The 24,673-nt window shown below is 27.0% G+C and overlaps 5 protein-coding genes across 6 annotated transcripts; 2 read left to right on the top strand and 3 right to left on the bottom strand.

Annotated features, from left to right (window-relative positions):
* Nucleotides 1-1,458: 1,458 nt before the first annotated feature.
* LOC107161599 (E3 ubiquitin-protein ligase RING1-like) lies at nucleotides 1,459-4,249 on the bottom strand. Its single transcript, XM_015508069.2, has 3 exons — nucleotides 3,387-4,249; nucleotides 2,709-3,325; nucleotides 1,459-1,972 (listed from the first exon to the last, which is right to left on the bottom strand). The coding sequence occupies exons 1-3, from the start codon at nucleotides 3,581-3,583 to the stop codon at nucleotides 1,767-1,769; spliced, it is 1,020 nt and encodes a 339-aa protein (XP_015363555.1). The 5' UTR covers nucleotides 3,584-4,249; the 3' UTR covers nucleotides 1,459-1,766.
* Nucleotides 4,250-4,501: 252 nt separating this feature from the next.
* Nucleotides 4,502-6,754, top strand: T48 (FU domain-containing protein T48). Its single transcript, XM_015508091.2, has 7 exons — nucleotides 4,502-5,027; nucleotides 5,104-5,298; nucleotides 5,386-5,589; nucleotides 5,653-5,806; nucleotides 5,879-6,020; nucleotides 6,082-6,248; nucleotides 6,309-6,754. Exons 1-7 carry the CDS (start codon nucleotides 4,949-4,951, stop codon nucleotides 6,544-6,546), a joined length of 1,179 nt encoding a protein of 392 aa, XP_015363577.2. The 5' UTR covers nucleotides 4,502-4,948; the 3' UTR covers nucleotides 6,547-6,754.
* Nucleotides 6,755-8,499: 1,745 nt separating this feature from the next.
* On the bottom strand, nucleotides 8,500-18,971 carry Top3alpha (topoisomerase 3-alpha). 2 transcript variants are annotated; one of them, XM_015508066.2, is made up of 19 exons: nucleotides 18,443-18,969; nucleotides 18,153-18,362; nucleotides 17,243-17,376; nucleotides 17,049-17,167; nucleotides 16,805-16,975; nucleotides 16,557-16,732; nucleotides 15,841-16,021; nucleotides 15,658-15,765; nucleotides 14,800-14,909; nucleotides 14,478-14,682; nucleotides 13,050-13,233; nucleotides 12,879-12,966; nucleotides 12,555-12,815; nucleotides 12,272-12,476; nucleotides 12,117-12,200; nucleotides 10,612-10,648; nucleotides 9,565-9,779; nucleotides 8,753-8,803; nucleotides 8,500-8,619 (listed from the first exon to the last, which is right to left on the bottom strand). In XM_015508066.2, exons 1-19 carry the CDS (start codon nucleotides 18,620-18,622, stop codon nucleotides 8,588-8,590), a joined length of 2,751 nt encoding a protein of 916 aa, XP_015363552.2. In that variant the 5' UTR covers nucleotides 18,623-18,969; the 3' UTR covers nucleotides 8,500-8,587. The 2 variants fall into 2 exon arrangements, with proteins under 2 accessions (XP_015363552.2, XP_015363553.1); XM_015508067.2 differs by lacking the exon at nucleotides 12,117-12,200 and having other exon boundaries at nucleotides 18,443-18,971.
* Nucleotides 18,972-19,129: 158 nt separating this feature from the next.
* Nucleotides 19,130-21,851, top strand: LOC107161608 (developmentally-regulated GTP-binding protein 2). Its single transcript, XM_015508088.2, has 8 exons — nucleotides 19,130-19,284; nucleotides 19,400-19,495; nucleotides 19,585-19,742; nucleotides 19,904-20,074; nucleotides 20,149-20,292; nucleotides 20,354-20,619; nucleotides 21,442-21,643; nucleotides 21,705-21,851. Exons 2-8 carry the CDS (start codon nucleotides 19,432-19,434, stop codon nucleotides 21,789-21,791), a joined length of 1,092 nt encoding a protein of 363 aa, XP_015363574.1. The 5' UTR covers nucleotides 19,130-19,284; nucleotides 19,400-19,431; the 3' UTR covers nucleotides 21,792-21,851.
* Nucleotides 21,672-23,758, bottom strand: Lamtor2 (Late endosomal/lysosomal adaptor, MAPK and MTOR activator 2). The gene is made up of 3 exons (XM_089219292.1): nucleotides 23,493-23,758; nucleotides 22,854-23,016; nucleotides 21,672-22,093 (listed from the first exon to the last, which is right to left on the bottom strand). The coding sequence occupies exons 1-3, from the start codon at nucleotides 23,558-23,560 to the stop codon at nucleotides 21,947-21,949; spliced, it is 378 nt and encodes a 125-aa protein (XP_089075418.1). The 5' UTR covers nucleotides 23,561-23,758; the 3' UTR covers nucleotides 21,672-21,946.
* Between the last annotated feature and the right edge of the window lie 915 nt (nucleotides 23,759-24,673).

Here is a 24,673-nt window from a genome sequence, read left to right as displayed (position 1 = left end):
GACATATTTTAACAATTAGTCAACAATAGATGTCACCTAGGAAATTCCGCCCAAAAAAATTACAGATAAAATGTATACACACTTACTTCTATGCGTTTACTTTGTACACACTTACAAGTCACTTTAATATTATCATGTTAAACTGCCTATATCCACCTCCTTAAAACATTAGCGACTGCAGCCTCCTTAAGATATAGAATTAAAATGAAACTTTTTTAAAATTAATATTCTGAAAAACAATCTTTGTAAAACCAGTTATCTTCTATAGGGTACACTGCATATATGCTGTATATTCTCAAACAAATTATAAAAAAAATGAGAAACATATAATTTTTTCTAAATTTTAGTTTATTTTTCACTATTTATTCAAAATTTAAACTACCTATATTAAATACTATATAATATTAATTAAGGTTAATTTGTAAGGCATTCATAAAAGTATAGGATTTTACCAAACCGTTGAGCAACGCCCAATAACAATTCACTGATATTAGACCACTACTTTTACAGTTATATCAGCAACACTCAACAGAAATGTTAAAATAATAAATATTACAGAAATATAAATTACACAACAATTGTTGTCATTTTTTCAGTGGTATTTCCTGTAATCGTTGTTTTCAGTATTTTATTCTACTGCATTTCAATAATTAATTATATATATATATATTTTTTTTTTTTTTTTTTTGTTATGTCAAAAATGTAATAGTAATTTTTTGGTTGTCAATTAAACATTCAATACTTTTATCTTAAAATTATAAAACACCTATATTCTGGCATTCTTCGGTGTAGTTTACTCTCATAAAAAATTATGGGAACATCAAAGTGTAAAACTAATATATATTTGTATAGGTTCTAAAATAGAACACCGGGTCAAAAATGACATAGTGTAGGTGTTGTATTTAATACACTATTGTTGAAATAAGAAGACGACAGAATTGAGTCAAGAGTAGGGAGTAGGGACTATTCAATCATATAACAAAATATATGGCAATAGTTTTTTTTATTAGCTTTTTATTATAAATCTAGCTCAACAATTGCAATAAAATGGCAATAGACAAGCACAATATTAATAATGTCTTCAAACTTTTATTAAAATACTCAATTATATCAAATTCATTAAAACTAAAAATTACTCTTGCGTAAGTTTATAGCTTGTCTATTGAAAACTCCGAATTATCTAAAAAAAATATCAACATGTTTTATACTTATTTTAGTTTTGGATTCTTCTTAAAATGTAAGATATTTCAAAAGAATCCCAACTTGTCTATCTTAAAAATATGTTTTGATAGCAGTGAAAATTGTAGTGTGTATAAAACCTAATTGTACCTATAGAACAATTTTTTTTTGTTTTACCAAAAGTTTAGGTTAGGAAAAGATTTATAGAAATTATAGAATCAGATTTATCAAATGACTGATTCAATTAGTCCTCAACTAAATTAAATAAATAAAAAAACATTAATTTTACAGTACTATACTCAAGTTAACAGTTAACAGTTTTAGCCATTTGACTAAATGTACGACAATTATAACATATGACCTAGACCAACTTAGGGAGTTTGACATCAGTTTATATGTGCAAATTGTTCACTAATAACTAAAAGAGAGTATAACACCACAATTTAAAGCAAATAAAATTTAAGTTATAAGCATTCATACAATAATAACTTATATTTATAATATTATTATTATTTACATTTCTTAAAACTATTTTAAAGGTAAAGAAGAGTAAAAAATGTATAATTTACAAATTAGTTTGGCATAACTTAGTTAAACGAGTAAAACATTTCTAATGGTTTATTCATTTTCCAATATTTGTCGTGGACCTGTCGTAAAGTCTGATTTCCATTTAGTGGAACATATTGATCAGATGTCGGTGATACATAGATTAAGAAGCTTAGAGCTCGTTCAGGAAGTACAGGAACGAGATCTAATGTAAGTCGCATCGCTAAGTATTTGCTTAAATGATCAACTAAAAACAAAATATATATTTCATATAAGTCTAACCATTTAAATATAAAAATGTTGACTAACATATCACTAAACATAAGTTAATAAATTGTAAAATATATTTATGGTACATTGAAGAAAATTAAATTTTTTGGAATAATATATTTAAAAAAGTATGAATGTTTTCAGTTATTTTTCTAAATAAACTTTTGTTCAAACGAACAAAAATTAATTTTTTTTTATTAACACCATTAAATTTAAGTATCTTGAAAATCTTTGTAGATTTTATATTATAATTTTATCTTTAACTCTTACAATTAATAAGTCTATCTAGGTAATAATAGTAATAATACGCATAATTGGCTAATTTGATTAACATTTCATGCTATTTTCATATACAAAATTTTATTGTTTGACAAGATCCAATCTAAAGATTAATAATATATTATGACTTTTATTGTTATAATTTGAATAATTGTAATCAAAATTAGTAATTTATGTTTAAAATATTTTTAATATGAAGAAGAGTAGGCACAAAGCTATTTTTGAACTTTTTAAGCTAAAACGCTAAAACTTTATAAGTCATTTTGTCGGAATTCATAATTCTGAGCGAAGAAATTAGCTTTAATACTTTTAAGCTATAATATTAGTAATGAGTAAGTTTAGTTCAGCTTCCCTCTCCCTCCCCTAATAATTATACAAATTATACTTCATATTTAGAGCTTTTATTATTAAATTAAAAATTAAAATATATTTACCAGTAGCATTTGCAGTAGTTTTAATATATCGTACAGAATTTTCTTTCAACACTCTTATTAATTGATTATCACTTCCCATTTCAGTTGGATGAGGCTTAAAAACCAGTTCAATTTCATCTACTGATACTCCTCTTGAAGAGCCATCACATTCAGTAATATCTGATCTGTCAGCTGACAAGGATGCGGGACCATCATTTTCAGAAATCATTACAGTTTTAAGTTTTTTGGCTACCTTTGCTTGAACTTCAGTTCTAGTAACATTATCTTTACCAATCTCAAGGTTGTTGGAAGAAGTTTTTAGAGTAGATGAAGAACTACTTTCATTTAGTTCATCTTGTTGACTTTTTTTGGAACGCTGCAAACGATTTTGTGTTTGGATTTTTATGCCTTCATTAATGGATTGCACTAAATTTGCTTGGCTATGGCATTTGTTCAATTTTTCTAATACTCTGGTTTGATGGGCTTCATATTCATCACGGCTGGGATAGATTTTGGATATAAGTAGATCAAAATTTGGGTCTGGGCGCAATGAACGCTTAGAAACTAGTTTCTTTCGACAAGTAGGACACTCTTTATTACCAGAACGGAGAGCAGTAATTATGCAATCTGAACAAAACCTGAAAACCAATATTATAATATATAGCAAATTTATTTATATTAGTTTAACAATATTTATACCTGTGAAGACATTCTTTAGTTGTCATGGTTTTTTTTAGCATATCTAAACAGATTGGACACATCAATTCACTGTGTAAGCTCCGAGGGGATACAGCAATTTCTGTACTATCTGTGATAACCTCTTGTGGAGTTCTATGAAGTTCATACAATGAAAGTTCCCAAGTTTTATTCAAGCCTATTAGATCTGCTGACGCCATAGCTTGTGTTAACGCAACAAAGTATCAATGCAATATAAAGTTGGGATTTACTTCAATCGGGCATTACAAAATGAAACCGAGAACTCATAAAATACAAAATCAAAACAATGAAACACTTTTTAATTTATAAATCGATTATGTCCTGAGTTCTGATAGCGAGGTAAATTAATTACCGCAATCCAGAAATTATGGCACGCCATGTTAACTATGTCTAGTAAGTAGTAGTCTTTAACTTTAAAGTCTTAGAAACATTAAATTCTAAAATATAAACATTACTTCGTGACTTTATGTCAATTATTGAAGTTATTTAGTTTGATCACATAAATACAGAAATACAGAAACAGAATAGATAATTTGCAAAATAGTTTGATGTTTACCAAAATAATCAGTTTATCGTTTGTTATCAACATGAGCCGTAATATGACGTGATAACGGATGTAGGCAAACCTTGTACAAGCACAATGTATTGCATCGTCTGCATCACGTACCCCAACGTCCCCAACACGGGACAGGACAGGTACAACCACGAACTAAGATAAATATATATCTGTTTTACTGTTTTATCTATTCTGTCACAGATTATATGAAATTTAATAAAATTAATAATATATTAACAAAAATAAAGTATATTCATATATTAATTAAATACATAAAATTGCATAATATATTCTGTGGATCTATCATGGATTACCCACCCACGCCAACGTGTTGGTATAGTGTTACCACAGTGAAAAAACTTAATTCACAGTGTAACCAACTCTGATGGTGGTAACTGGTGAAACTGATTAGTTCGAGAAAGGGATTCTGAAGATCTGAAAAACAAAAAATCTCTCACGTACAATAACATTGTACACATAAATAATATAAATTATAAATATATACGTAATATAGTCCATGGTAGTGGTGTGTAGGAATGATAAATGATAAATTGCATTGCATGTGTCATGTATGCGTATTAAAGAGATGGTCTTGTCATGATGAATGTTGTAGAATATTATGCTGAACACTGAACGTAGATAGCGAGATGAATAATAATAATAATTATTATTGTTATTATATGTAGGATGTAATGTAACTTAGTTCGTTGTGCCTACGTTTATTATATTTGTTTGTTATATAATTAAATAATCATAGACAAACTAGATAGTAGATACGAAATGGTCGATGTGTTATTTCTGTGACAGCGGTCGGGAAATCTTTTCTAATCAGTTACGATTTCAGTAATTCATCAGTTGTAAATAAAATACAAATTCCTTAGGTAGTAATTTTCATACACAACTCGAGGATGGAAATATGAATCGTTTATATTCACCGACTATGAGTGCTCGCCATCCAGATTTCGGGAAATGAAAATGAGCGAAAATTATGAGTTTGATTCAAAGAAAAATCAAATTGGTAATCGTTTCGATTTTCATTATTGCCGAGACGCTTTATTCATATGCAGGCAAGTAAATTAAACCACATTGTCTTGCCATTACATTTAATACTTAACTGTAGGTGTTTAAATTTCTGTTTTGTAGATAGTAATAGTGCAATAGAAAACTGTAACAACACTCATTCAGACTGTTTAAAATGTGATACCGATGGACTCTGCAAAAAATGTAGGAAAGTGTTAATTGCGACTACAGGTCAGTGTGCTGAAAGTTGTCCATCAGGGTATGAATATTCATGGTCTACAAATTACCATCAAATGGGCCGTGTGTGCTCAATATCTGGTTTGTGTATAAATAATTAAATATGTATTATGTACCTACATAATATTTTTTTATAATATTGATTTGATTTTAATTGTTTTATATTAGATAAGACTATATTCGGAAATATAAAATTGTCTGGTCAAGTTGCTGCAATAACTGTTGGTGTTATCATAGGATTTCTAATAGTCTCAACTATCTTATTGGTTGTAGGAATGGTAGTCAAATTTAAAAAATGTTCAAATATTAGGTCAAAATCTCGTATGTCACCTAGTTTGGGACCCTTAACTAGCGGTTCTCATCGTAGTCAAGGTATTGTACTTAAATATTAGTATTGTTTTTATTTTATTTTTAAGTTATAATGTGGTTTTATAGAAAGTGACGACTGCGACAGATTAGAATTTTTCAAACAATTAGAAAAGTTACGACCAGATGCACCAGTATTCTTATCGATGTTAAATGAAACTAGAAAACAAGTCCGAGAACTTCGGGGTCCTAGTCGCCAACATTCTGCAATTCAAGCATATCGGTATGCATATATTCAATTTTGTTTATATAATTTAATTTATATTTAAGTACCTACTCAATTATTTCATTTTAGACCAGTTTTAAAAGATTTATCCAGAATTTTAATACTATTAAACAAGGAAGATTGTTTTTTAAACCCTCCTCCTGACTGGGAAATTTTATTGGCTTGGGGAGATCGAGTCTTGCGAAGATACAAAAAACAACACCCTATAATGGTATAAACTATTGTTGTATAGATATCCTGTGGTAGATAATATAAATTTAAAATGTTCACAGATTACTCAAACAAGTTCAAACGAGCATTTTAGTGATAAACCAATTAATTTGACTACTTTTACAAATAGTAAAAAACATAGACCATTATCAGCATCTTCATCATCACCATCTCGCATTAAACAACTCGCAATCTCAGTGTTTGATGATAATTATAATGATCACAACAGGTAATACAATTACATTATTTTCATTTATTATAATTGAATATTTATTTTAATATTCTGTAGACATCCAGATGAGAATGATGAGGTGATTATGCTACGAGAAAAGACTGTATCAACTTTTGGTCGATCCACTAGCCCTGCTTCTCTTAAATTATTAGATACAAATGCATCTAAAAGTATGTTGGTGGCTGAATGGAATGCTGAAATGCCACCCTACAATTGTTACTCAACTGCAACTGATGAAGATGATTTTTTCACTCTTGGCTTCAGACCACAAGATGAAATAACAACAGAACTTTAGCATTTATGTGGCTTGTAGTTTTTACATCACTTTTATTAACTTAATTTTTATAACAGTATGGGTTTGTACTGGTTTAGGTAATAACTACCAAAACTATTATTAAATTTTGTATAGTCTATGTATATTTATAAATTTGTTTTTTGTACCAAAAAAGAATATCAAATAATGTACATTTACTTATGCCAATAAATTATTTTTTATTTTTTTAGTGATTGTTACTGTTTTATTTAAAAATATATAATTTATCCAAAAAATATGCTTTTTGATTGTCTTCAAGTGTGTCGAAAAAAGCATGCCCCCACTGTTTTAGTTTATATTAATTATTTGATCATTTGCATAAAAAAAAATATATATGTGCTAAATTATGGTATTTTTCCTCTCCTTCGTGCCGTCTCACTAGTTTATATTTCAGCAAGTGCCCTTGATTGCTTAGGTGATATATAACATTCATAAGTATAACTATTTTAAAATTAACTACAATTTTATATATATAATGTATATCAATATAATAGTTCTTAACTGCCCCATTAGTTCATTACTCACAAAAAACTGACCGTGTTTGGGCAGGATCTTTCATAAATGTTACAAGTTGCATGCATTATTGTTGAACGTTGCAACATCAGTTTTCAGTACATTAAAAGGTACCTAGCTTTGTATTATAACATCCTTAATTATTGGCTCAATAGGTAGACATGCACTGAACAACAGAAATGGGTTAACGTAACTATTGAATAGAGAATATAACTGAGATTATAGTCTGTTAGATATTTAGAATAGAAAGACATTAAAATCGTACAGGTTCAACTATAGTCTATAATTATTTTCACTTTGTACATATTTTTTTAATTTTTTTTTTTATTGATCATTTACAACTTCGGCAACAAAGGCCATTAGTTATTTTATTTTTTACATTACGTTTGCTTACATGTTTAGATTTGGTTATAAATATTGGTTTGCTCTTTGTACATATTATAATATGCAGTGTTTGAATTTAGAAATAACGAAATCCCTCTTATTTTTAAGATTACTTAAGTTTACCATTTGTAATTATATTCTAATCAAGTGGTTCTCAATTGGTGCCATGCCTCATATACTACCGAGATGAGTGTTGCCACAAACTTGGTTTATTTTATATTGTATGTGTTCTAAGTAATAGCATATTAAGAATTTTGCAGCCCTGAATATACAATTTTTTTAATACTCTTCACCCTACTAACTTTTAAAAGAATCTCTCTCACATATAAAAAAAACTTATCTGTAAAATTTGCTGCCCTCAAAAAAGTGATGCCTGGAGCAATTTCCCCTCTACTGTGGCAACACCCTAAATACACTAATGATTTAATGTATAAATAATAACATAATAATATTTTTATTGTGTCACCTACATTCTACAACATAAACCATACAGTTTATGGTATAAACTATACATAATGAAAACAATTCTGAAGATAGTCTCATTATCAATTTACATGTAGATTTACAAATGTTACTTTTTCAAAAATCTATTGTTTTAAGTTTGTCATTATTTGTATGGATCTAGGGTGTTATTATAAAAGCACTTTTATAATCAATAAGGTATTTAAATATCCAGGTTTGAAGTATGCACATTTTTTTCTCACTTTTGCATCCTACTTATATTTTCACTATTTTATACATTGTACATACATACATTATATAACAAACAGTAATAGTAGATGTTAATATAATAATATCAATAACATCAACCATTATAACAACATCCATCTTAACTAAAATGTATTATTTTTTAAATTAATTATATTTATATGTACATCAGAATCACTAAAATATAAGACTCAAGTAAAATTTGTTATTTAAACAAATATAATAAACATTTTATTTCACAATTAATTAATTTTTATTTATATTTAATTTTCCTTTATTAAGGAATATAATTGTCCACTATTTTTAAATTTCAAATTTCAAATGAATTCATAGTTTTATATATAAAAATATATCATATGTTTATTTATAGGCATAATACAAGATGAGAAAATAAAATTTAAAAGAAATATACAAATGTTCAATTTCGTGGACAGTTTCTCCGTGTATGACCTATAAAAAAAAAGAATTACTTGAACAAAACATTTGATACATTTGAAATAGGTTTTTAAAATAGTAAATAAATGTATCCTGGTTTTCACTGAACTGTCTGTTAAGACACTTAATGAATTAAATTTGTTTTTACCTGGCTGCTTACAAAGTCCACATTTTCTTTGTCCACCAGAGTTTGACTGATCTATAAACATAAATAATATATTAAGGGGTAATGTTGATATTTGGATGGTGTCAACATTAGCCATGCCTTTTGGCTTTTGTGTTATTTTTCATTTATAAACATGAAATATCATTATCATCCGTATAATGCTAACATTAACCAGTTAATATTAGATAATTTTAAAAGTTATATACTAAATAGATAAATATTTTTTTTAACATTCTGTATACTATAGTAGAAAAGAATCACAGTAGTAAAGCAAGTATAATAACTTATCTCAACTATATGACAAAGAGAAAAATAAATTAGCAATGTGATTCTGATGAGGTTTTTACTAAGGAGCTTAAGTCAGTTGTTAGTTTAGCCAACTCTAAAAGTTGATTCAGGACAATTTTTTTTGTTGTATAAGTAAATGAAAAATTCAAATTTTAACACTGATTATGAAAAAATACCCACTAGTTATTACTCATTACATCAACGGTTATTTGTTTTTGTGTTACTACTTAATTCATTGAATTATACTTATTTATTGTTGATAAGATATTATCTAAAAGTTCTTGGCTAATATCATATTATACAGTTAATATAAAATGTTAATATTAGCCAACATTTAATAATATTCGTAGCAGTTAATGATACCACATAGCACATTAAAATTAAATGTTTTATTATCCAGCTTATATTGACATTATCCCAATGTTAAAATTAATTGTAACATATACACTAGAGTAAGTATACATATTATCCTACATATTTTGAACAATAATAAAATAAATACTAACTATTTATAATTCTAGCTCTGTATGGATTATTAATTTGTCCATTATTATTTTGAAAATTATTTCTATTGTTAAAGTGAGTATTGGGAGGACCAGCAGCAGGCACAGGTTGGTCATTTGCCCACAAAAAGAAAGTACATCTATCATTTGCAGAAATTGGCTTTGAGCATCCATAAAATTGACGACCTTTATTTGCTGTTTCCCTGGTAACTGTTAATCTAATGAGATAAAAAGTAAATTATGCATCATAATACAACATTAATTAGGTAAGACTTAATTAATGACTAATGTTAATAATTAATTTCAACTAATGTAACTAATATAATTTTAATTTAATAATTTAAATGTTTTATTTTAATAATCTGTATATTTAATTTTAATAAATCGTAATATAACTAGAGATGTAAGCTCGGCAAATTACCAATTACTTTTTTACAGTTAAATATTATTTTACCGATAAAAATATCATGCGACACCATAAATTAAATGTCTTAATGAGATGGATATTCATAAAATAGCAATAGAATGGAATAGTTGATAGTTGAAACTTAAAAGTCAAACGTTCAATATGCCCACATTACTATCATACCATAATCAACTATGGAGGTACATACCTAATGAATCTGATTTAATTAATTTACAATTTATTTCATAAGTACATTTTAAACAATTATATTCATAAGAAACAATTTAAAATATAAAAAATAAAAGTCAATTATACACTTCTGGATACTTATATAAAGTCTAATAATAAATTTATAAAACCAAAAACACCCTAATGTGCAGTAAATAATAAAAATAAGCATAACAATAATCAAAAGTTCTTAGAAAAGAGGAATAGCGGAGTTTCTAAGCATATCCCTATGGTGACATACAAAATTTACCAAATTTACATACATTTTTTCTGTGTATAACAAAAAAAAATTGCATAAATCTTACATCTCTAACTATAACCATTAACCAATTATGTACTAATCTATTATTTGAGAAATTTGTTGCTAATATATTAGATAAAATGCATCAATGTTTTAATTGTTGCAAGAAACTTACAGTTTAGCAGCATTTCCACACTGACAGCAAACTTGATCTAGAAAAATATTTAAAAAATTTATTGTGTAAATTATAATTAATGCAATCTTGAGTTAAAATTATTCAAAATTTTTATTAAGTTGAATTCAAATTTAATAGACAGGATCTTATGAAATACTATATTATATATCTACTAAAAATAATAATGGTAATGCATTTTAATGTTAATTCATTAATGTTTTATTTAAATTTAATTATTTAATATTTTTAAAATTTTTTCAATCAAATGTTGTGTGCTTCAAGTATTTAACACTATTAAATACTCATTAATATAGGCGTGACTAGACTACATCCACGGTAGCAGTCTAGCTAAGACCGGCGTTAATTTAATGAACCGAAAAATGTCCCATACTCCCTTCAATTGATTGGTTGGGAGAGGGGGTAGTCCCACTATTTATAGTTTTAAAAAAAACTGTGTTATTCATCTACAATTAATAATGTACAGTATTTTCAGAACCTTTAAATTTAACTTCAGAAATATTATTCATCTATTCAGACCGGATAACAAAATATAATAAAATTAGATAATAAACAAAATATATGATGTGTAACCATACTAGACAGTGACTAGTGGATGAAAATTCTTTATTTTATAAATATAAATTATATAAATACCGTATGTTTTTAATAATAAGAAGAACATTGAACAACACATTATAGATATATTTTCTCGAATATTTTATAATATTATAAATTTATAACACGCATGTATTAAAATTCAAAGAATAAGTCTTCTTTTGGTAGTAACATTTTTTCCTTTACATTATAGACTAGGTCATTCCTAAATTAGGTAAGGTTGTCACCATCACTCTGTACCATGCCCACGTTAATTATTTGCATTCAATAGTTATAAAAATAATTCATATTTTCATGAATTGTATCAGTTGGCAGTTACCCACATATTATTATCGCGATTTGAGTTAAGAATCAAAAAGAGATTGATACATTAATTCAACAATGCAATATAATATTACAGTGAAAACTCTTTATAACGAAAAACTCTATATTACGTAAATAACATTAAGTTAACTTATAATGGTTGGTTTGATTTAAAACCTATTAATTACTCTCTATTACAAAAAATCTCAATAACGAAAGAAATCACATGGTCCCTTCAGATTCGTTATAGAGAGTTTTCACTGTATTTTAACAATGTAAACATTGCATGGCATTTTTTTTTAAAATAAAAGTAGTAAACCACCAGATTTAAAATTTGGTTGACAAGCACCCTTCAAAAATTGCAGGGGCAACTCAGGCACCTTAAGCTGCCACTGTAGACATACCTATGCTCATTAATTAAACAATTAATATTAATTTAATTTGTTTAAGAAAAATATTCCTATAACTAAGTTTAAGTATATATAATAATCTTTATCAATAAATAAATAGTTTATAGAGGGTTTTAAAGAATAAACATTGATGTGTGAATAATTTAATAAATTATTACATAATTTACTGATAAATACCATTGTTAAGAAGCTGAGTATTCTGAGAGGCAGGTCTAGAGAAATTATTTGTTGGACGATGAACATTATTTTCATGAGTAGGACCTGAAGTATTTATGAAATCATTTAATATATGATACTCCAACAATTAAAAATTTAAATTTAAATCATCTCACCCCTATTTTGATTAGTAGTAACAACATTTCTGTTAGAAGGTTGAGTACTTGAAGAGGAAGATGAAGGACGGGAGGTGTTCACTTGAAGTATCTCACACAATGTTGAATCACACCCATTTATACAACCCTCATAAGTGTCTGGATAATGTGGTCGCATACTTCTAACACTGAATTGAAATTTAATTAATTTCATATCTCCTGAACACTAAAAAATTATTAAACACTTTAATAGAATATAATTTACAGCATCTAACACATATTAAAAACTGTATTATTAAGGTACCTGGGAACAAACATTATCACTGACTTGTGCGTCAATTACACTAGGAGGTAACCAGTATGTATTTCTACAATTCGGAAAACCAGTACAGCTTATGAAAAACCCTTGATTGTTTTGCTTTTTCCTTATTACCAGATTAGTTTGTTTACATACGGGACATTTGCGAATATTCTTTACTGTCATTGATTCATGTTGAGCATTATTTTGAAAAGCAATAGGTTGTGTTCTTAAATATTTTCCTAAAGATTGATCTAATTTTTCCACCTATTTAAAAATATTTTAACCATATTAAATATACAATTGTAGGTTGGTAAATCAATTACATACTTGTTCTGTTGTTTTGATAAATACATCTTTATATTTAGCTATTTGTTCTCTAAGTACTACTAAAGGTGATTTAGTACCTTCACATATTCTATAAATTTAAATAAGTTCTAGATTTAAAAATAATAAGTAATGGCAATTAATAGTAAGCAATAACATAACAATTTTAGTCACTTTTTTAAGTCTGCTTCGAGTTCAGCTCTTAAATGGGGTTTGGACATCTCAAAACCCATATTATCGTATCCTTCAACAAGACCAATACCAAGTTCTCCAGGTACAAAGTATTTATTATTTTCTAGTCCAACATATAACCGTGACTTGATAGTTTCAATGTGTTCCGCATGTGTAGCATCAGTACCTATCACATGATTCAAAATTTAGTTATGACTATAGTTTCATTTTTAATGAACACTAATTTATTAACTTCATTTTAAAGTCTACATTCTTAATGATGGTAGTTAACATAAAACTATTTTGATACATGAGGCTCTTTTACTGTAAATAATTACTTATAAATTTCTACTTAATAACTATCAAATAAATAAAGAATAGATGTTGAGAGGTGCATTTTACTATACCCACCCGAAATACAAAGAAATAAAAATCAAATTCTCAAATATATGTACAATCAAGTACAAAGATATTCAACAAATGATTTAAACATAGAACACAAAGTCCTACCAGTAAAAATATATGTATGAAAATTAAAGCTATAATCTACTATGGCCTATATTACATGGTGTTAATACAAGGTAGGTACACAAAAATACATTTTTTTTTTTTAAATATCCAAAAATAACTACAAAAACATTTTAATATACTCTAAACTAAATTTTATAACATTATACGACCTTTATTAAGAATCTCTCAATTAAATTATTAAAAAAAAAACTCACAATGGTTAATGAAATCTCAAAATGACAACGCTTAAAAGTCTGAGATCATTAGTCATATGCCTTGTTTACATGTGACGAGTACTCGGCCGAGAGAGACAACTCGGCCGAGCACTGTCCCGTGTGAACTCAAGGAACTAGTACTCGGCCTAGTAATTGGACGAGTAAAATAAGCGGGTGAGTGAATAGAAACAGTTTCTATTCACTGGACCGAGTGACTACCCCCACTACCAAGACCGAGCAACATAACGAGTGACACGTCCGAGTACTCGTCATGTGTAAACAAGGCATGAAGGTTGTTAGTTGGTTTTTAATGTAGAGAGAATACGATTGATTTGGAACACGTGTGTATGGTATAAGGATTTGTCACTCGTCCGGGAGCTAGCAATACTGGCCAATGCTTGACCTCAGAACATGTTAATGATTGCAGCCAACCACCATACCACAGCAAGCTCCAACATTGTATTATATAAACGTAATTACTAGTTTTAAAATTTTCTCCCAGTGTTTATATTTTTACTTATCGTACTATTTTACTGTACATTTACAATTATTAATACAGTATATTTATATACTTATAATATAATTATAACTCCTCGACCACATGAATGGTGTAGTAATTTATTAGTATATTTATAGTAATTTAATTTATTTAATGGCCCAGTAATTTAAAATAAAAATTGTATTACATTAAATTAATAGTACATACCAATGCCATGTTTATCCATTAGAGAAATTAGATCAGCTTCTGTAAGAAGATTTGGAGGACTAGTTTGTCCATCAATCATTTCTAATTCAGTAGGCATAAATGATTGCCCTTGGTTGTAATCATGGATCTGCTTATTAGACCATTTATCATAAGGATAAACTTCTAGGTAATTCAATGCAATAATTCGAAGTCCGTTTGCTAAAAACTAAAATTAAAATCTTCATCACTTATAACTTAGATTAAAATTATGAAACAAAATGAATTAGTTATTAGTAAGAACCTAATACTTGAACATATAAAATATTTAAATTCAAAAAATTACCTTTTCTCCATTAATTTCAATGTTTACAATAGTTTCTTCGCCCTCAGCATCTTTAGATAAACAAGCTAAGAAATGTCTCACAACATATTCATAGACTTTGCGTTCTCTATCTAAAATAATATATGCTTAGTATTACATTGTATTTTACATCAACAATTTCAAAATATCAGGTAACATTTTTTAACTATTTATTGTAATATAATTTACTTATTTACAGTAAAAGCAATTTGATAAATGGTAGATAAACATAGTCAATGTGTGTGCTAAACATAACAATATAATGCTATACTTAGAAATTGTAATTGAATAAGTAACCTTAATACTTTACCATGAAATTTAAAAGTCAAATATAATTCATAAATAAAAACTTCACATGTAAGAAACAAAGTAAAATGTAGATTATACAACCATCTAGTTTGGTAAATTGTGAATAGTGAATAGTAAAATCTGTAATTACCTTGTTAGGTATTAAATTTGCATAGTAATTTAGAAAGATGGCAAATAAGGAGATTATTAATTTTTTGAAGAACTGTATATTCTATAGTAATTTTAAAATGTTCCATGTATCTATAATATACTGTAAGTTGCAAGTTACGACATATCATACATAAACGAAAAAAAAAAATGATATAGCTTTCTTATACAAAACAAACTATTATCTTTTGAAATTTAAAGGATAAACTCAATTTGACACAAATGGTAAAAATTATACATTTAAGTATTTAAGATGATGAGAGTTTAATAGATTATGAAAAAATTTTAAATTCACTTAGTAGTATATTGTTTAACAATGTGAAATATCTTTAATCCCGTCAACAGGTGTTTCTTATTGTATATGTATCATAAAATATACCAAACCTTGAAGTCCCTGTGTATATTTAGTTGGATGTATTGGAGGATGCGCCTGATCAGATTTTTTACCTTGTCTAGGTGAAGGACCATTGTTTAAAACATTTTGAGCAAAGTCTAAGCAAATTAAATAATTTTTAGTTATACATGTGCCAATATATTATTTAAAATTTGATAAAAATAAGCTCTTACCACCCCAATTGTTATCTTGTACTTGCAATTGAACTAAATTTGATAAATTTAATTCTTTAGGAAATATGTTTGTTTCAGTTCTAGGATAACTAATAAACCCTTGACTATACAGTTTTTCAGCAATTTTCATGGTTTCTTTAGCGTTTATTCCAAGTTTACGACTAGCAGCTTTTTCCAACTCCTTAAATTACATTTATTATTTTAAAAATCCAATTTTAGCATTCTGTATCACACAATATACATTCATATGTGGATAAAAAATGTAAAAACTTAACTTGCAACGATTTCATTCTGTTTAAATTATAAATATATAATATGGTTGCAAAAAATAAATATACTGAAATAAGTAAAACTCAGTTTAAGAAACTTTTATATCATGTCATTATTTTCTATGACAACCTACAGTATTTCAATTCAAACTCATAAAATTATTAAGTACTAAGAAATTTAATACTGTATTTCAACCCAAATCTTCTTTAATAAATCCCACACAAATGATTAATTACCATTAAATTATTTGTATAACCTGATCGGTAAATATAAATTTTAATACATTTGAATGAATAATTCAGAAATTTGATTATTCATAGTAAGAAATTTTCATTTATTTAGTAGTAATCTATAAAGTGAATAACATTGAACTTCACAAACATTTTATGGGAAAATATATTATAATGAAACATTATTATTCTACATATAAAGATACAATTACTTACAATAGTATCTAAAGGTACTGGTCGCCATTTGGATTTAGGTTTTTTAGTTACTTTTAACACCAAGGCAGTTGGATTTTCTTTGCAACGCTCATAAAGAACTTTACAAAGAACTTCATCGAATAACCTAACACGTTGCCATGAAAATTCAACATCCAAATTTTCAATTTTGTGATGGACTAAAAATATGTTATATAAAAAAATCAGTAATAATAAATTATACAGTCATTTATTTATTTATTTTACAATACCTTTAATTTTCCAAAACTGCTCAGGAATAAAATTTTGAATGTCTTTGTACCGTTCAACAACAAATCCTAATGTTGGAAATTGACAACTGCCATAACTAATCAAACTTTTAGCTAATACTTCAGGAAACACTTTTTGTAAACGCATTGTTTGATAACGTGTGAATGCTGCACCTAAAATTATATTTAAAATTATTATAATAATGAAAACAAATTTGAAATTAATATAATTAAAATATTTAGTAACCAATTCTTAAATCCAATTCACTTCTCACATCAACTGCGTCACTTATATTTTTATTTGGGGCCCCAAGGCTACTTATAGCTCTTTGTACTGATGGTCTAGTAATTTCAGATAGTATAGCTCTAAAACAACCAATATTAATTAAAATAATATAAAATTGTGCTTTTAAGAAAAGTATAAACAAAAGCATAACAAACCTATAAACTTGAATTCTTGGATTAACTTCTCTACACACATCAATTATTTCAAATCCAATATTTTCTCCTTCTCGATCAGCATCAGTCCATATAACCAATGCATTACATGATTGGACTTCTCGAACTAATGTTTTCTAGAATAAAATTGATGATATTAGTTTTTTTTTATGATTTGTCACAATATAATGGTAATTGGCATTATTTTATGTTTTATAACAGTGATTCCCAACGTGGGCGCTACCGCCCCCTTGTGGGCATTTTTTATTTTGAAGGGGGCGTTTTTATGAGAGGGGCGCTCATCTATCATTTAAATTTTTTTTGTTTATAACTGATTATAATGAAATGTATAAATGCGTAGAATAAAATACCTAATGCAATCCACAGAATTATGTAGGTATAATATTTATAAACACTTAAATAATATCAATCAGGTACTTGACGTTAGGTTAGGTTTTAAATTTAAAATTAAAATTAACTAAATTGTAGCGTTAAAAGTTAAATGATATTTTGTCTTAAATTAAATAGCTTATTAAAAAATAAAATGTTTATCATTTTAAAAAATTGATTGGGGTGGGGGGGCGTGTGAAATTTTAGAATCTAAAAGGGGCGTTGAGTAAAAAAAGGTTGGGAAACACTGTTTTATAAGATTACATTTTTATACTAAATGCTAAACTTATATGTTATTTAACCAAATAACTTATTAATATTAAGCAATCTGGCAACTGTAATACTTTTGGTACATGTTTTTTCTAAGGAGGTCCTTTACTGGGAAAATCATATTCTGTGTTAAAATATCTATAATAGTATCAAGTGAATATAATGCATTTTACAAGCATTCATATATATATATATATATAAATTTATTTAAAATGTATACGAACATTATAACTTATATAAAATAATCACTCACCTTAATATTTATAAAATCTTTTGGACATTCTTTTACCACAGGGATATGAAATAATTCAAGAGGAGAACAAGAAGTCCAAGATCGATATGAACCTTGGAATTCGTACCCAAGTAAATGTCCAGAAACAGATGTCATAATCATAGTACTCGGTGACCCTTGGAAAGTATGGTTGAACTCATATATTTTGTTAAATTTTGAAAAACCTTCTCTCTGAAATGTTATTAAAACAATATAATTATATAAAAGCACTAGGAGTGTAGAGTTTTAAAGATAAATTTTAATATGATTACTCTTTGTAGATTTCCACCAGACAAATGTCCAGCAATATTTTTTGCAGCATCATTTTTTTCAGCAACATTCAATACTCTCATTCTACCGTTTAATTCTTTATTTGAGTACCCACAGAAATGTATTCGATACACATTTTTAAATAGCACCCACAAATTAATTTTAATCCTTTTTAAAAACATTCAGTTTTCATTTTTTTAAATGGATCGACAAAAAAAATAATCATACATAATATTAAGCGTACTAATATTAAACTAAGATATGCATAAAACTAAATTATTAAATTAATTGATTAATAATAAGCAATAAGAAAAAACATCGACAAACTTATGCAATTTTTTTTAAATGTAACAGTTTTCATGTGAATAAGTTTTGAGCTGTACTCATGTCTCATTTATTCAGTGCCTCAGTGAACGATGGCATATTGGCATGGCTCTGGCTCATATAAGTTTGAACTGTCTGATGTCGATTGTCGACCGTCCGACCGTGTTCGGTAGTTCGGTTAGAAAAATCCTCGAGCGTTATCACTTTTATCTTATTTTGATAAGATATTATCAAATTGTAGATAATTAATAATTAATAATAATCATAGAGTTAGTTATAAAGTTATAAAGTTACTCTATGATAATAATAGTTCTGTAATGATTATATTTATTTTATATCAAAGTTTGATAAGATATATTATTTTTGTTTTTTAAACGTCTTGTTCTCTCGGTTTCTCGGTATCAGCACAGAATAGATGAATTGATTCATCTATTCTGTGGTATCAGTGTATACTATCAGTATCCGTATCACAAAAATTCTACGGAATTGTGACATGACTTGAGGACTTGTCAGACTTGAGGTTAGGGTTCCGTTGGTCTACTTGGTCTAGATCTTAGATTTTTTTTCTCCTAAAATATAATATATTTAATTGTTATTGAGTTTTCATTTGTCAAAGATTTTTATTTTTATTTTAGGGTATTGTTTATGTTAATGAATACGTTAAACTATGGGTATTCTCGAAAAAATATCGGAAATCGAAAAGGAAATTAACAGAACTCAAAAAAATAAAGGTAAAATAATTGTTACAATGAGTATTGGTATTTTTTTTTTTTATTTATTCATTAAAACTTCCTTATTTATGATATAATCCTCAATTTAGCTACCGAATACCACTTGGGACTATTAAAAGCCAAACTTGCCAAGTACCGTGCTCAATTGTTGGAACCATCTAAAAAACAAGAAAAAGGAGAAGGTTTTGATGTATTGAAGTCTGGTGATGCTAGAGTGGCTTTAATTGGGTTTCCATCTGTTGGTAAAGTATGTATGATTTTAGTATATTTTTAAACCTTTCCCTCCAATTCCTTCTCACTAAGAAGGTATTCAATTTTGATATTAATAATTATTAGTTTAGTTTATTGTTTTTATATTTTTTTCTAATTTAAAGTAATGTAAATATGTTATATTTATTTTATGTTTAGTCAACCCTTTTAAGTACGTTGACTCATACCGAAAGTGAAGCAGCTTCTTATGAATTTACTACTTTGACTTGCATTCCTGGAGTAATTGAATACAAAGATGCCAATATTCAGCTATTGGATTTACCTGGTATCATTGAAGGCGCATCTCAAGGAAAAGGACGTGGTAGACAGGTAACTAAATATTAAGAACTAAAAAGTTTTTTTTTTTTGATTGTTTAATTGATAATGAATACATTTAATCCTAGGTTATAGCAGTTGCTAGAACTGCAGATTTAGTATTGATGATGTTGGATGCTACAAAGCAAGATATTCAGCGTCAATTATTGGAAAAAGAACTGGAAAGTGTTGGAATACGTCTAAATAAACGAAAGCCAAATATTTATTTCAAGGTAATATTTGTATTGTTATGCTTTGTTTTAAGATCTAATAGTTGTATATCTGGTTATACAGATAAAGAAAGGTGGGGGATTAGCATTTAATGCTACTTGCCCATTAAGCAGAATTGATGAAAAACTTGTTCAAGTTATTTTACATGAGTATAAAATATTCAATGCAGAAGTTTTATTTCGAGAAGATTGTACACCCGATGAACTTATTGATGTGATTTCTGACAATCGTGTTTACTTACCGTGTATGTATGTTTACAATAAAATTGATCAAATATCTATTGAAGAAGTTAACAGGATTGCCAGACAACCTAATAGTGTTGTAGTCAGGTATTAAAAAGTGTTATTTATTATTTTAAGTTACATTTAATTTTATCTACATTTTTAGTAATAATGTACTGCTATACAGAGGTATTAATATATTTTACTACCTAAAACAAAAGATAAATATTTTTTGATACACTACCCTCAAATATTAGAATTCTTAATTTCTTTCTTAGTGATTAAGTATGTTTTGTCATGAATACAATTAATTTAATTATAAGATTGTTTAAATTCACACCAAAAAACTTTATACATACCTGTTAAATCACTTTAATTGTTAGTCTCCAAAAAAAGATTATGTGATCATCAGTATTAATTCATTTATTGGTATAGTATTAATCTAAGTTAAAGTTGACTGCTAGATTCTAGTATTGCCACTGATTTTAAAATTAACTATTAACTTTAATTAATACACTTCTGATTGTGAATCTTATATAATTATTTACCTAATATTGTTGTCTATGTTCACAATCCTCAAGTATACCTGACTAGAGTTCTAGACTTAGCTCACAAAAGTAGTATCATGTTGATTTAAATTGGTGCCCCTATTTAACATACATATTAAAACATTTCCCCTCGTATAACTTATTAAGATTTAGCACGGATGTCGGATCTAGAAATCTAAAGTGGGATGGGTTTTCCTTTTTTTTATGTAAACAGTAGTATTATAATTTATGGATTTTAAGATATAAACTATTTATTAGATATATTTAAAATATATACAATTTTAAATTAAGGCTAAAGCCCTTTGTCCACTGATTAAAATAATATAAATACTTCTATACTACTATACTATTTAAAAATATAAAATTAAAATTTTATTTTTAGTTGTAATATGAAGCTAAATCTTGACTATTTACTGGAAGTATTGTGGCAATATTTATCATTGATTCGAGTGTACACTAAAAAGCCGGGTCAACCTCCAGATTTTGATGATTGTTTAATTTTAAGAAAAGGTGTTACTGTGGAACATGTTTGTCATTCAATACATCGTACCTTAGCTGAACAATTTAAATATGCTTTAGTTTGGGTATGGATTTAATAGATTTTAAAAAGTGTACAATTTCTATGATTATGTATTTTGTTTTTAGGGTACAAGTACAAAATATTCACCTCAGAGAGTGGGTCTGCAGCATATTATGCATGATGAAGATGTTATACAAGTTGTAAAAAAATAAAAATGTTTTACATGAAAAAAATTATGAATTTTCTAATAATAAAATATATATTACCTAATATTTTTTTGTAATAGTATATATATTTATATTACTGATAATTACAAATTATAAAACAAAGAATCATATTTATATTTGATAATTGTACTATTTTGCTATTAAGAAGCTGAAATTTGCCGGAGTGGACCATCTAAATATGAGGATAAAGCTGTTATTTTTTCTTTTAATAAACCAAATTCCACTGATCGATTTGCATACAAACATAGCAAAATGTTGGCAACTTGTTTAATCGCTATTCTGCCCTCCTGCAATAATTAAATAATACAAACATTATTTTAGAATCTGATCAAAGCAAAAAAAGTTTATCGCTAAAACAACATTTCTGGATAGGTGGTTATATAAGTTTTGAATAATATTACAAATCAAATGAATACCGAATTTAATAAGAAGTAAAAGAATGTAAATTTTGGAATATAGTAACAAAAAGCATTATGAGGACAATTTATTTTAATTTGATAGGTGTTGTCAGTAAAATGATAAATATATATTATGAGACATAATTTAAGATGTTTATTTTCATTTCTGTTAATAACTTTGAAAATTATAAATGAACAAAATTTAGTATACTGATATTTCATTAATGTACAGTAGAATTCGGAGATGAAAAAATTGCAGGGTTTTAGATGATGAATATTGGGTGTTTGCCTAATGTTATATTTTATTTAAACATGACTAAAAAAAATACAAGTAATATACATAATCATAAGGAAATAATAATTTTTGATAAATATTGAATATCCACAACAGTGAATAAAATTTAACAGGGAACTTACAACTATTCAAGCATTATTTGATTGGATAATTATGATATAGGATGTGGGATGAGAAGGAATAAGTACAGGAGCGTGACTTCCATAGAAATAAGATAATTGATATGTATTAGAATGCTACAGTGTTACTAAAACCCTTGGTTGTCACACAAATATGCAATATAAGTAAATAGTTGAATAAGTTACCCATCAGGTTGGTTAGGGACTTAGGGTTTAATTTTAATTATTTTATTACCGTACAATCCATAAGGACCAGTTGCAATTGATCCTCTTTTAACATAGCTAAACCATTCTTATGATATGTATTCCACAAATTAGCTGCAATTATAGCTGTGATGCTCGAGTCTCTATCACCATAACCACTAAATGCTAATAAGCTTCCATCATGTGTCAATAGCCTTTATAGTATAAACAAAAATAGTAATATAAAATAAAATTATTACATAGGTATTATACAATAGCACTACTATAATTCAGTGACAATACTTGATAACATTTTTAATTAGATTAATTAATTGTATTTATGAACACATCTTGTATATCAATTGATCAATTTTAAACAGTCACTATTATCTCTACATTTCATTCAAACTACAATTTTTTTTTTAAATCAAATATTCTAAGATCATTTCATAAATAACATTTTATAATTTTTTTTATCACACAATTAAATGTTTATAAAGATCAATTTAAATTAAAAATCTAGTATTCAACCAAAAAAAAATTTATATTGATATTTCATGTTTAAAAATATTAATAACTGTGTTTAATTTAATCTACAAGTTTAAATAAATTATTAACATATGAATATATGATAGAAAATTTATTATTATTCATATTTATTTTAATTTTAATAATATTTATTACAACTTACATAGTATTTTCAACACCGTTGCTATTAGCTTGACTTAAGACTTGTGACAACACTTTGGGTCTTAACATTTTTATTACAGTAAACTGTTAAAATAAAAAAAATATTAATTATACAAGTTAATAGACGTGTCACGCTTTATGAGCATTATTTATTATACTCTGAGACATAAGTAATAATTAATAAGTTAGATTTTCAACTTGATATATTTTTTCTAAAATATGACTATTGTAAAACTTCTTACTCGACTCTTTATTTTTAATTTTTATTATTATTATTATTGGGTCAACACCTCAACACGAACATGATAATAGATATTGTTATCTATGACCAAAAATATACAGCACGGACTATATATTATACTATATACATTCTCCCAGAAACACAGATTATATAATCTGTGCCCAGAAAAATTAATACCACCACAGAAGACAGAACAGACACAAAATATACGAAATTATATATTTATTATTTTCATATATTCTGTGGAACAGATTTCTATAACGAGTGTGAAGTTGGATGACCAAAGCTAGGTGACTACAACTGTCTACTGACTATTTTTCAGACGATTAGTGATGAGAGACCATGTACGTTGGAAAGCGTTAATGTATTTAGTAGGCGCCTTCCATTCATATAGCTATTTGTATGCTCTATATCAAGTTTCAAACCACAAGATAGCGCATAGGATTTTCACCGAAAATATGTTTATGTATTATTATTTATCTGATTTTTATTTTTTTCGGCAATGTTCACGAGGGAGTTGAAGGACTTGACATAAATATTCGAAAAGCTAGGAAAATTTATTATTAGATGATATAAAAACCAACCCGGCTTTGGAAGTAATAGTTTTTAGCACCCGAAAGACCAGGCCCGGCTCAAGGGGTAGGCGACATAGGCCCACGCCTAGGGCGGCATTTAACATTTTTGTTGTCAAGTTCTAATAAAATGTTAACATTTTTATTATGTTTTTATTAATTTTAGATTCTGAGCGAAACGATGAATGTATTGATTTTACCATGATGTGTGTTTTTATTTTTTATTTTTTTACGTCTGTCATTACGTTTTGGGGCTTTAAAAATGCTTCGATTTTTGACTTCAGTACTTTGTTAGATCAGAAAGTGAATCTAGTTGGTATTTTGGGGAGTCAAATTTTTCAATATTTTTCTAAATAATCGGGATAAACA

Source organism: Diuraphis noxia, unplaced genomic scaffold (genome assembly GCF_037042655.1).
Source record: "Diuraphis noxia isolate RWA-SAM2 unplaced genomic scaffold, SU_Dnox_SAM2 contig0002, whole genome shotgun sequence".
NCBI classification, from domain to species: Eukaryota; Metazoa; Arthropoda; class Insecta; order Hemiptera; family Aphididae; genus Diuraphis; species Diuraphis noxia.
This window is presented reverse-complemented; position numbering and strand designations above follow the sequence as displayed.

What these genes read in the sequence shown, in the direction of transcription:
- Top3alpha (XM_015508066.2), bottom strand. Translation starts at nt 18,622, where the DNA reads ATGTTTTTAAAAAGGATTAAAATTAATTTGTGGGTGCTATTTAAAAAT. An exon ending in CCAAGAATTCAAGTTTATAG is followed by an intron (nt 17,168 to 17,242) that starts GTTTGTTATGCT and finishes TGGTTGTTTTAG; the next exon opens with AGCTATACTATCTGAAATTA. An exon ending in GTGATAATGTTTGTTCCCAG is followed by an intron (nt 12,477 to 12,554) that starts GTACCTTAATAA and finishes ATAATTTTTTAG; the next exon opens with TGTTCAGGAGATATGAAATT.
- Lamtor2 (XM_089219292.1), bottom strand. Translation starts at nt 23,560, where the DNA reads ATGTTAAGACCCAAAGTGTTGTCACAAGTCTTAAGTCAAGCTAATAGC. An exon ending in AACGGTGTTGAAAATACTAT is followed by an intron (nt 23,017 to 23,492) that starts GTAAGTTGTAAT and finishes TATACTATAAAG; the next exon opens with GCTATTGACACATGATGGAA. An exon ending in TGGTCCTTATGGATTGTACG is followed by an intron (nt 22,094 to 22,853) that starts GTAATAAAATAA and finishes TAATTATTGCAG; the next exon opens with GAGGGCAGAATAGCGATTAA.
- LOC107161599 (XM_015508069.2), bottom strand. Translation starts at nt 3,583, where the DNA reads ATGGCGTCAGCAGATCTAATAGGCTTGAATAAAACTTGGGAACTTTCA. An exon ending in ACTAAAGAATGTCTTCACAG is followed by an intron (nt 3,326 to 3,386) that starts GTATAAATATTG and finishes ATTGGTTTTCAG; the next exon opens with GTTTTGTTCAGATTGCATAA. An exon ending in AACTACTGCAAATGCTACTG is followed by an intron (nt 1,973 to 2,708) that starts GTAAATATATTT and finishes TTTTGTTTTTAG; the next exon opens with TTGATCATTTAAGCAAATAC.
- LOC107161608 (XM_015508088.2), top strand. Translation starts at nt 19,432, where the DNA reads ATGGGTATTCTCGAAAAAATATCGGAAATCGAAAAGGAAATTAACAGA. An exon ending in CCTAATAGTGTTGTAGTCAG is followed by an intron (nt 20,620 to 21,441) that starts GTATTAAAAAGT and finishes TTTTATTTTTAG; the next exon opens with TTGTAATATGAAGCTAAATC. An exon ending in TTAAATATGCTTTAGTTTGG is followed by an intron (nt 21,644 to 21,704) that starts GTATGGATTTAA and finishes TTTTGTTTTTAG; the next exon opens with GGTACAAGTACAAAATATTC.
- T48 (XM_015508091.2), top strand. Translation starts at nt 4,949, where the DNA reads ATGAGTTTGATTCAAAGAAAAATCAAATTGGTAATCGTTTCGATTTTC. An exon ending in CCGTGTGTGCTCAATATCTG is followed by an intron (nt 5,299 to 5,385) that starts GTTTGTGTATAA and finishes GTTTTATATTAG; the next exon opens with ATAAGACTATATTCGGAAAT. An exon ending in AAAAACAACACCCTATAATG is followed by an intron (nt 6,021 to 6,081) that starts GTATAAACTATT and finishes AAATGTTCACAG; the next exon opens with ATTACTCAAACAAGTTCAAA.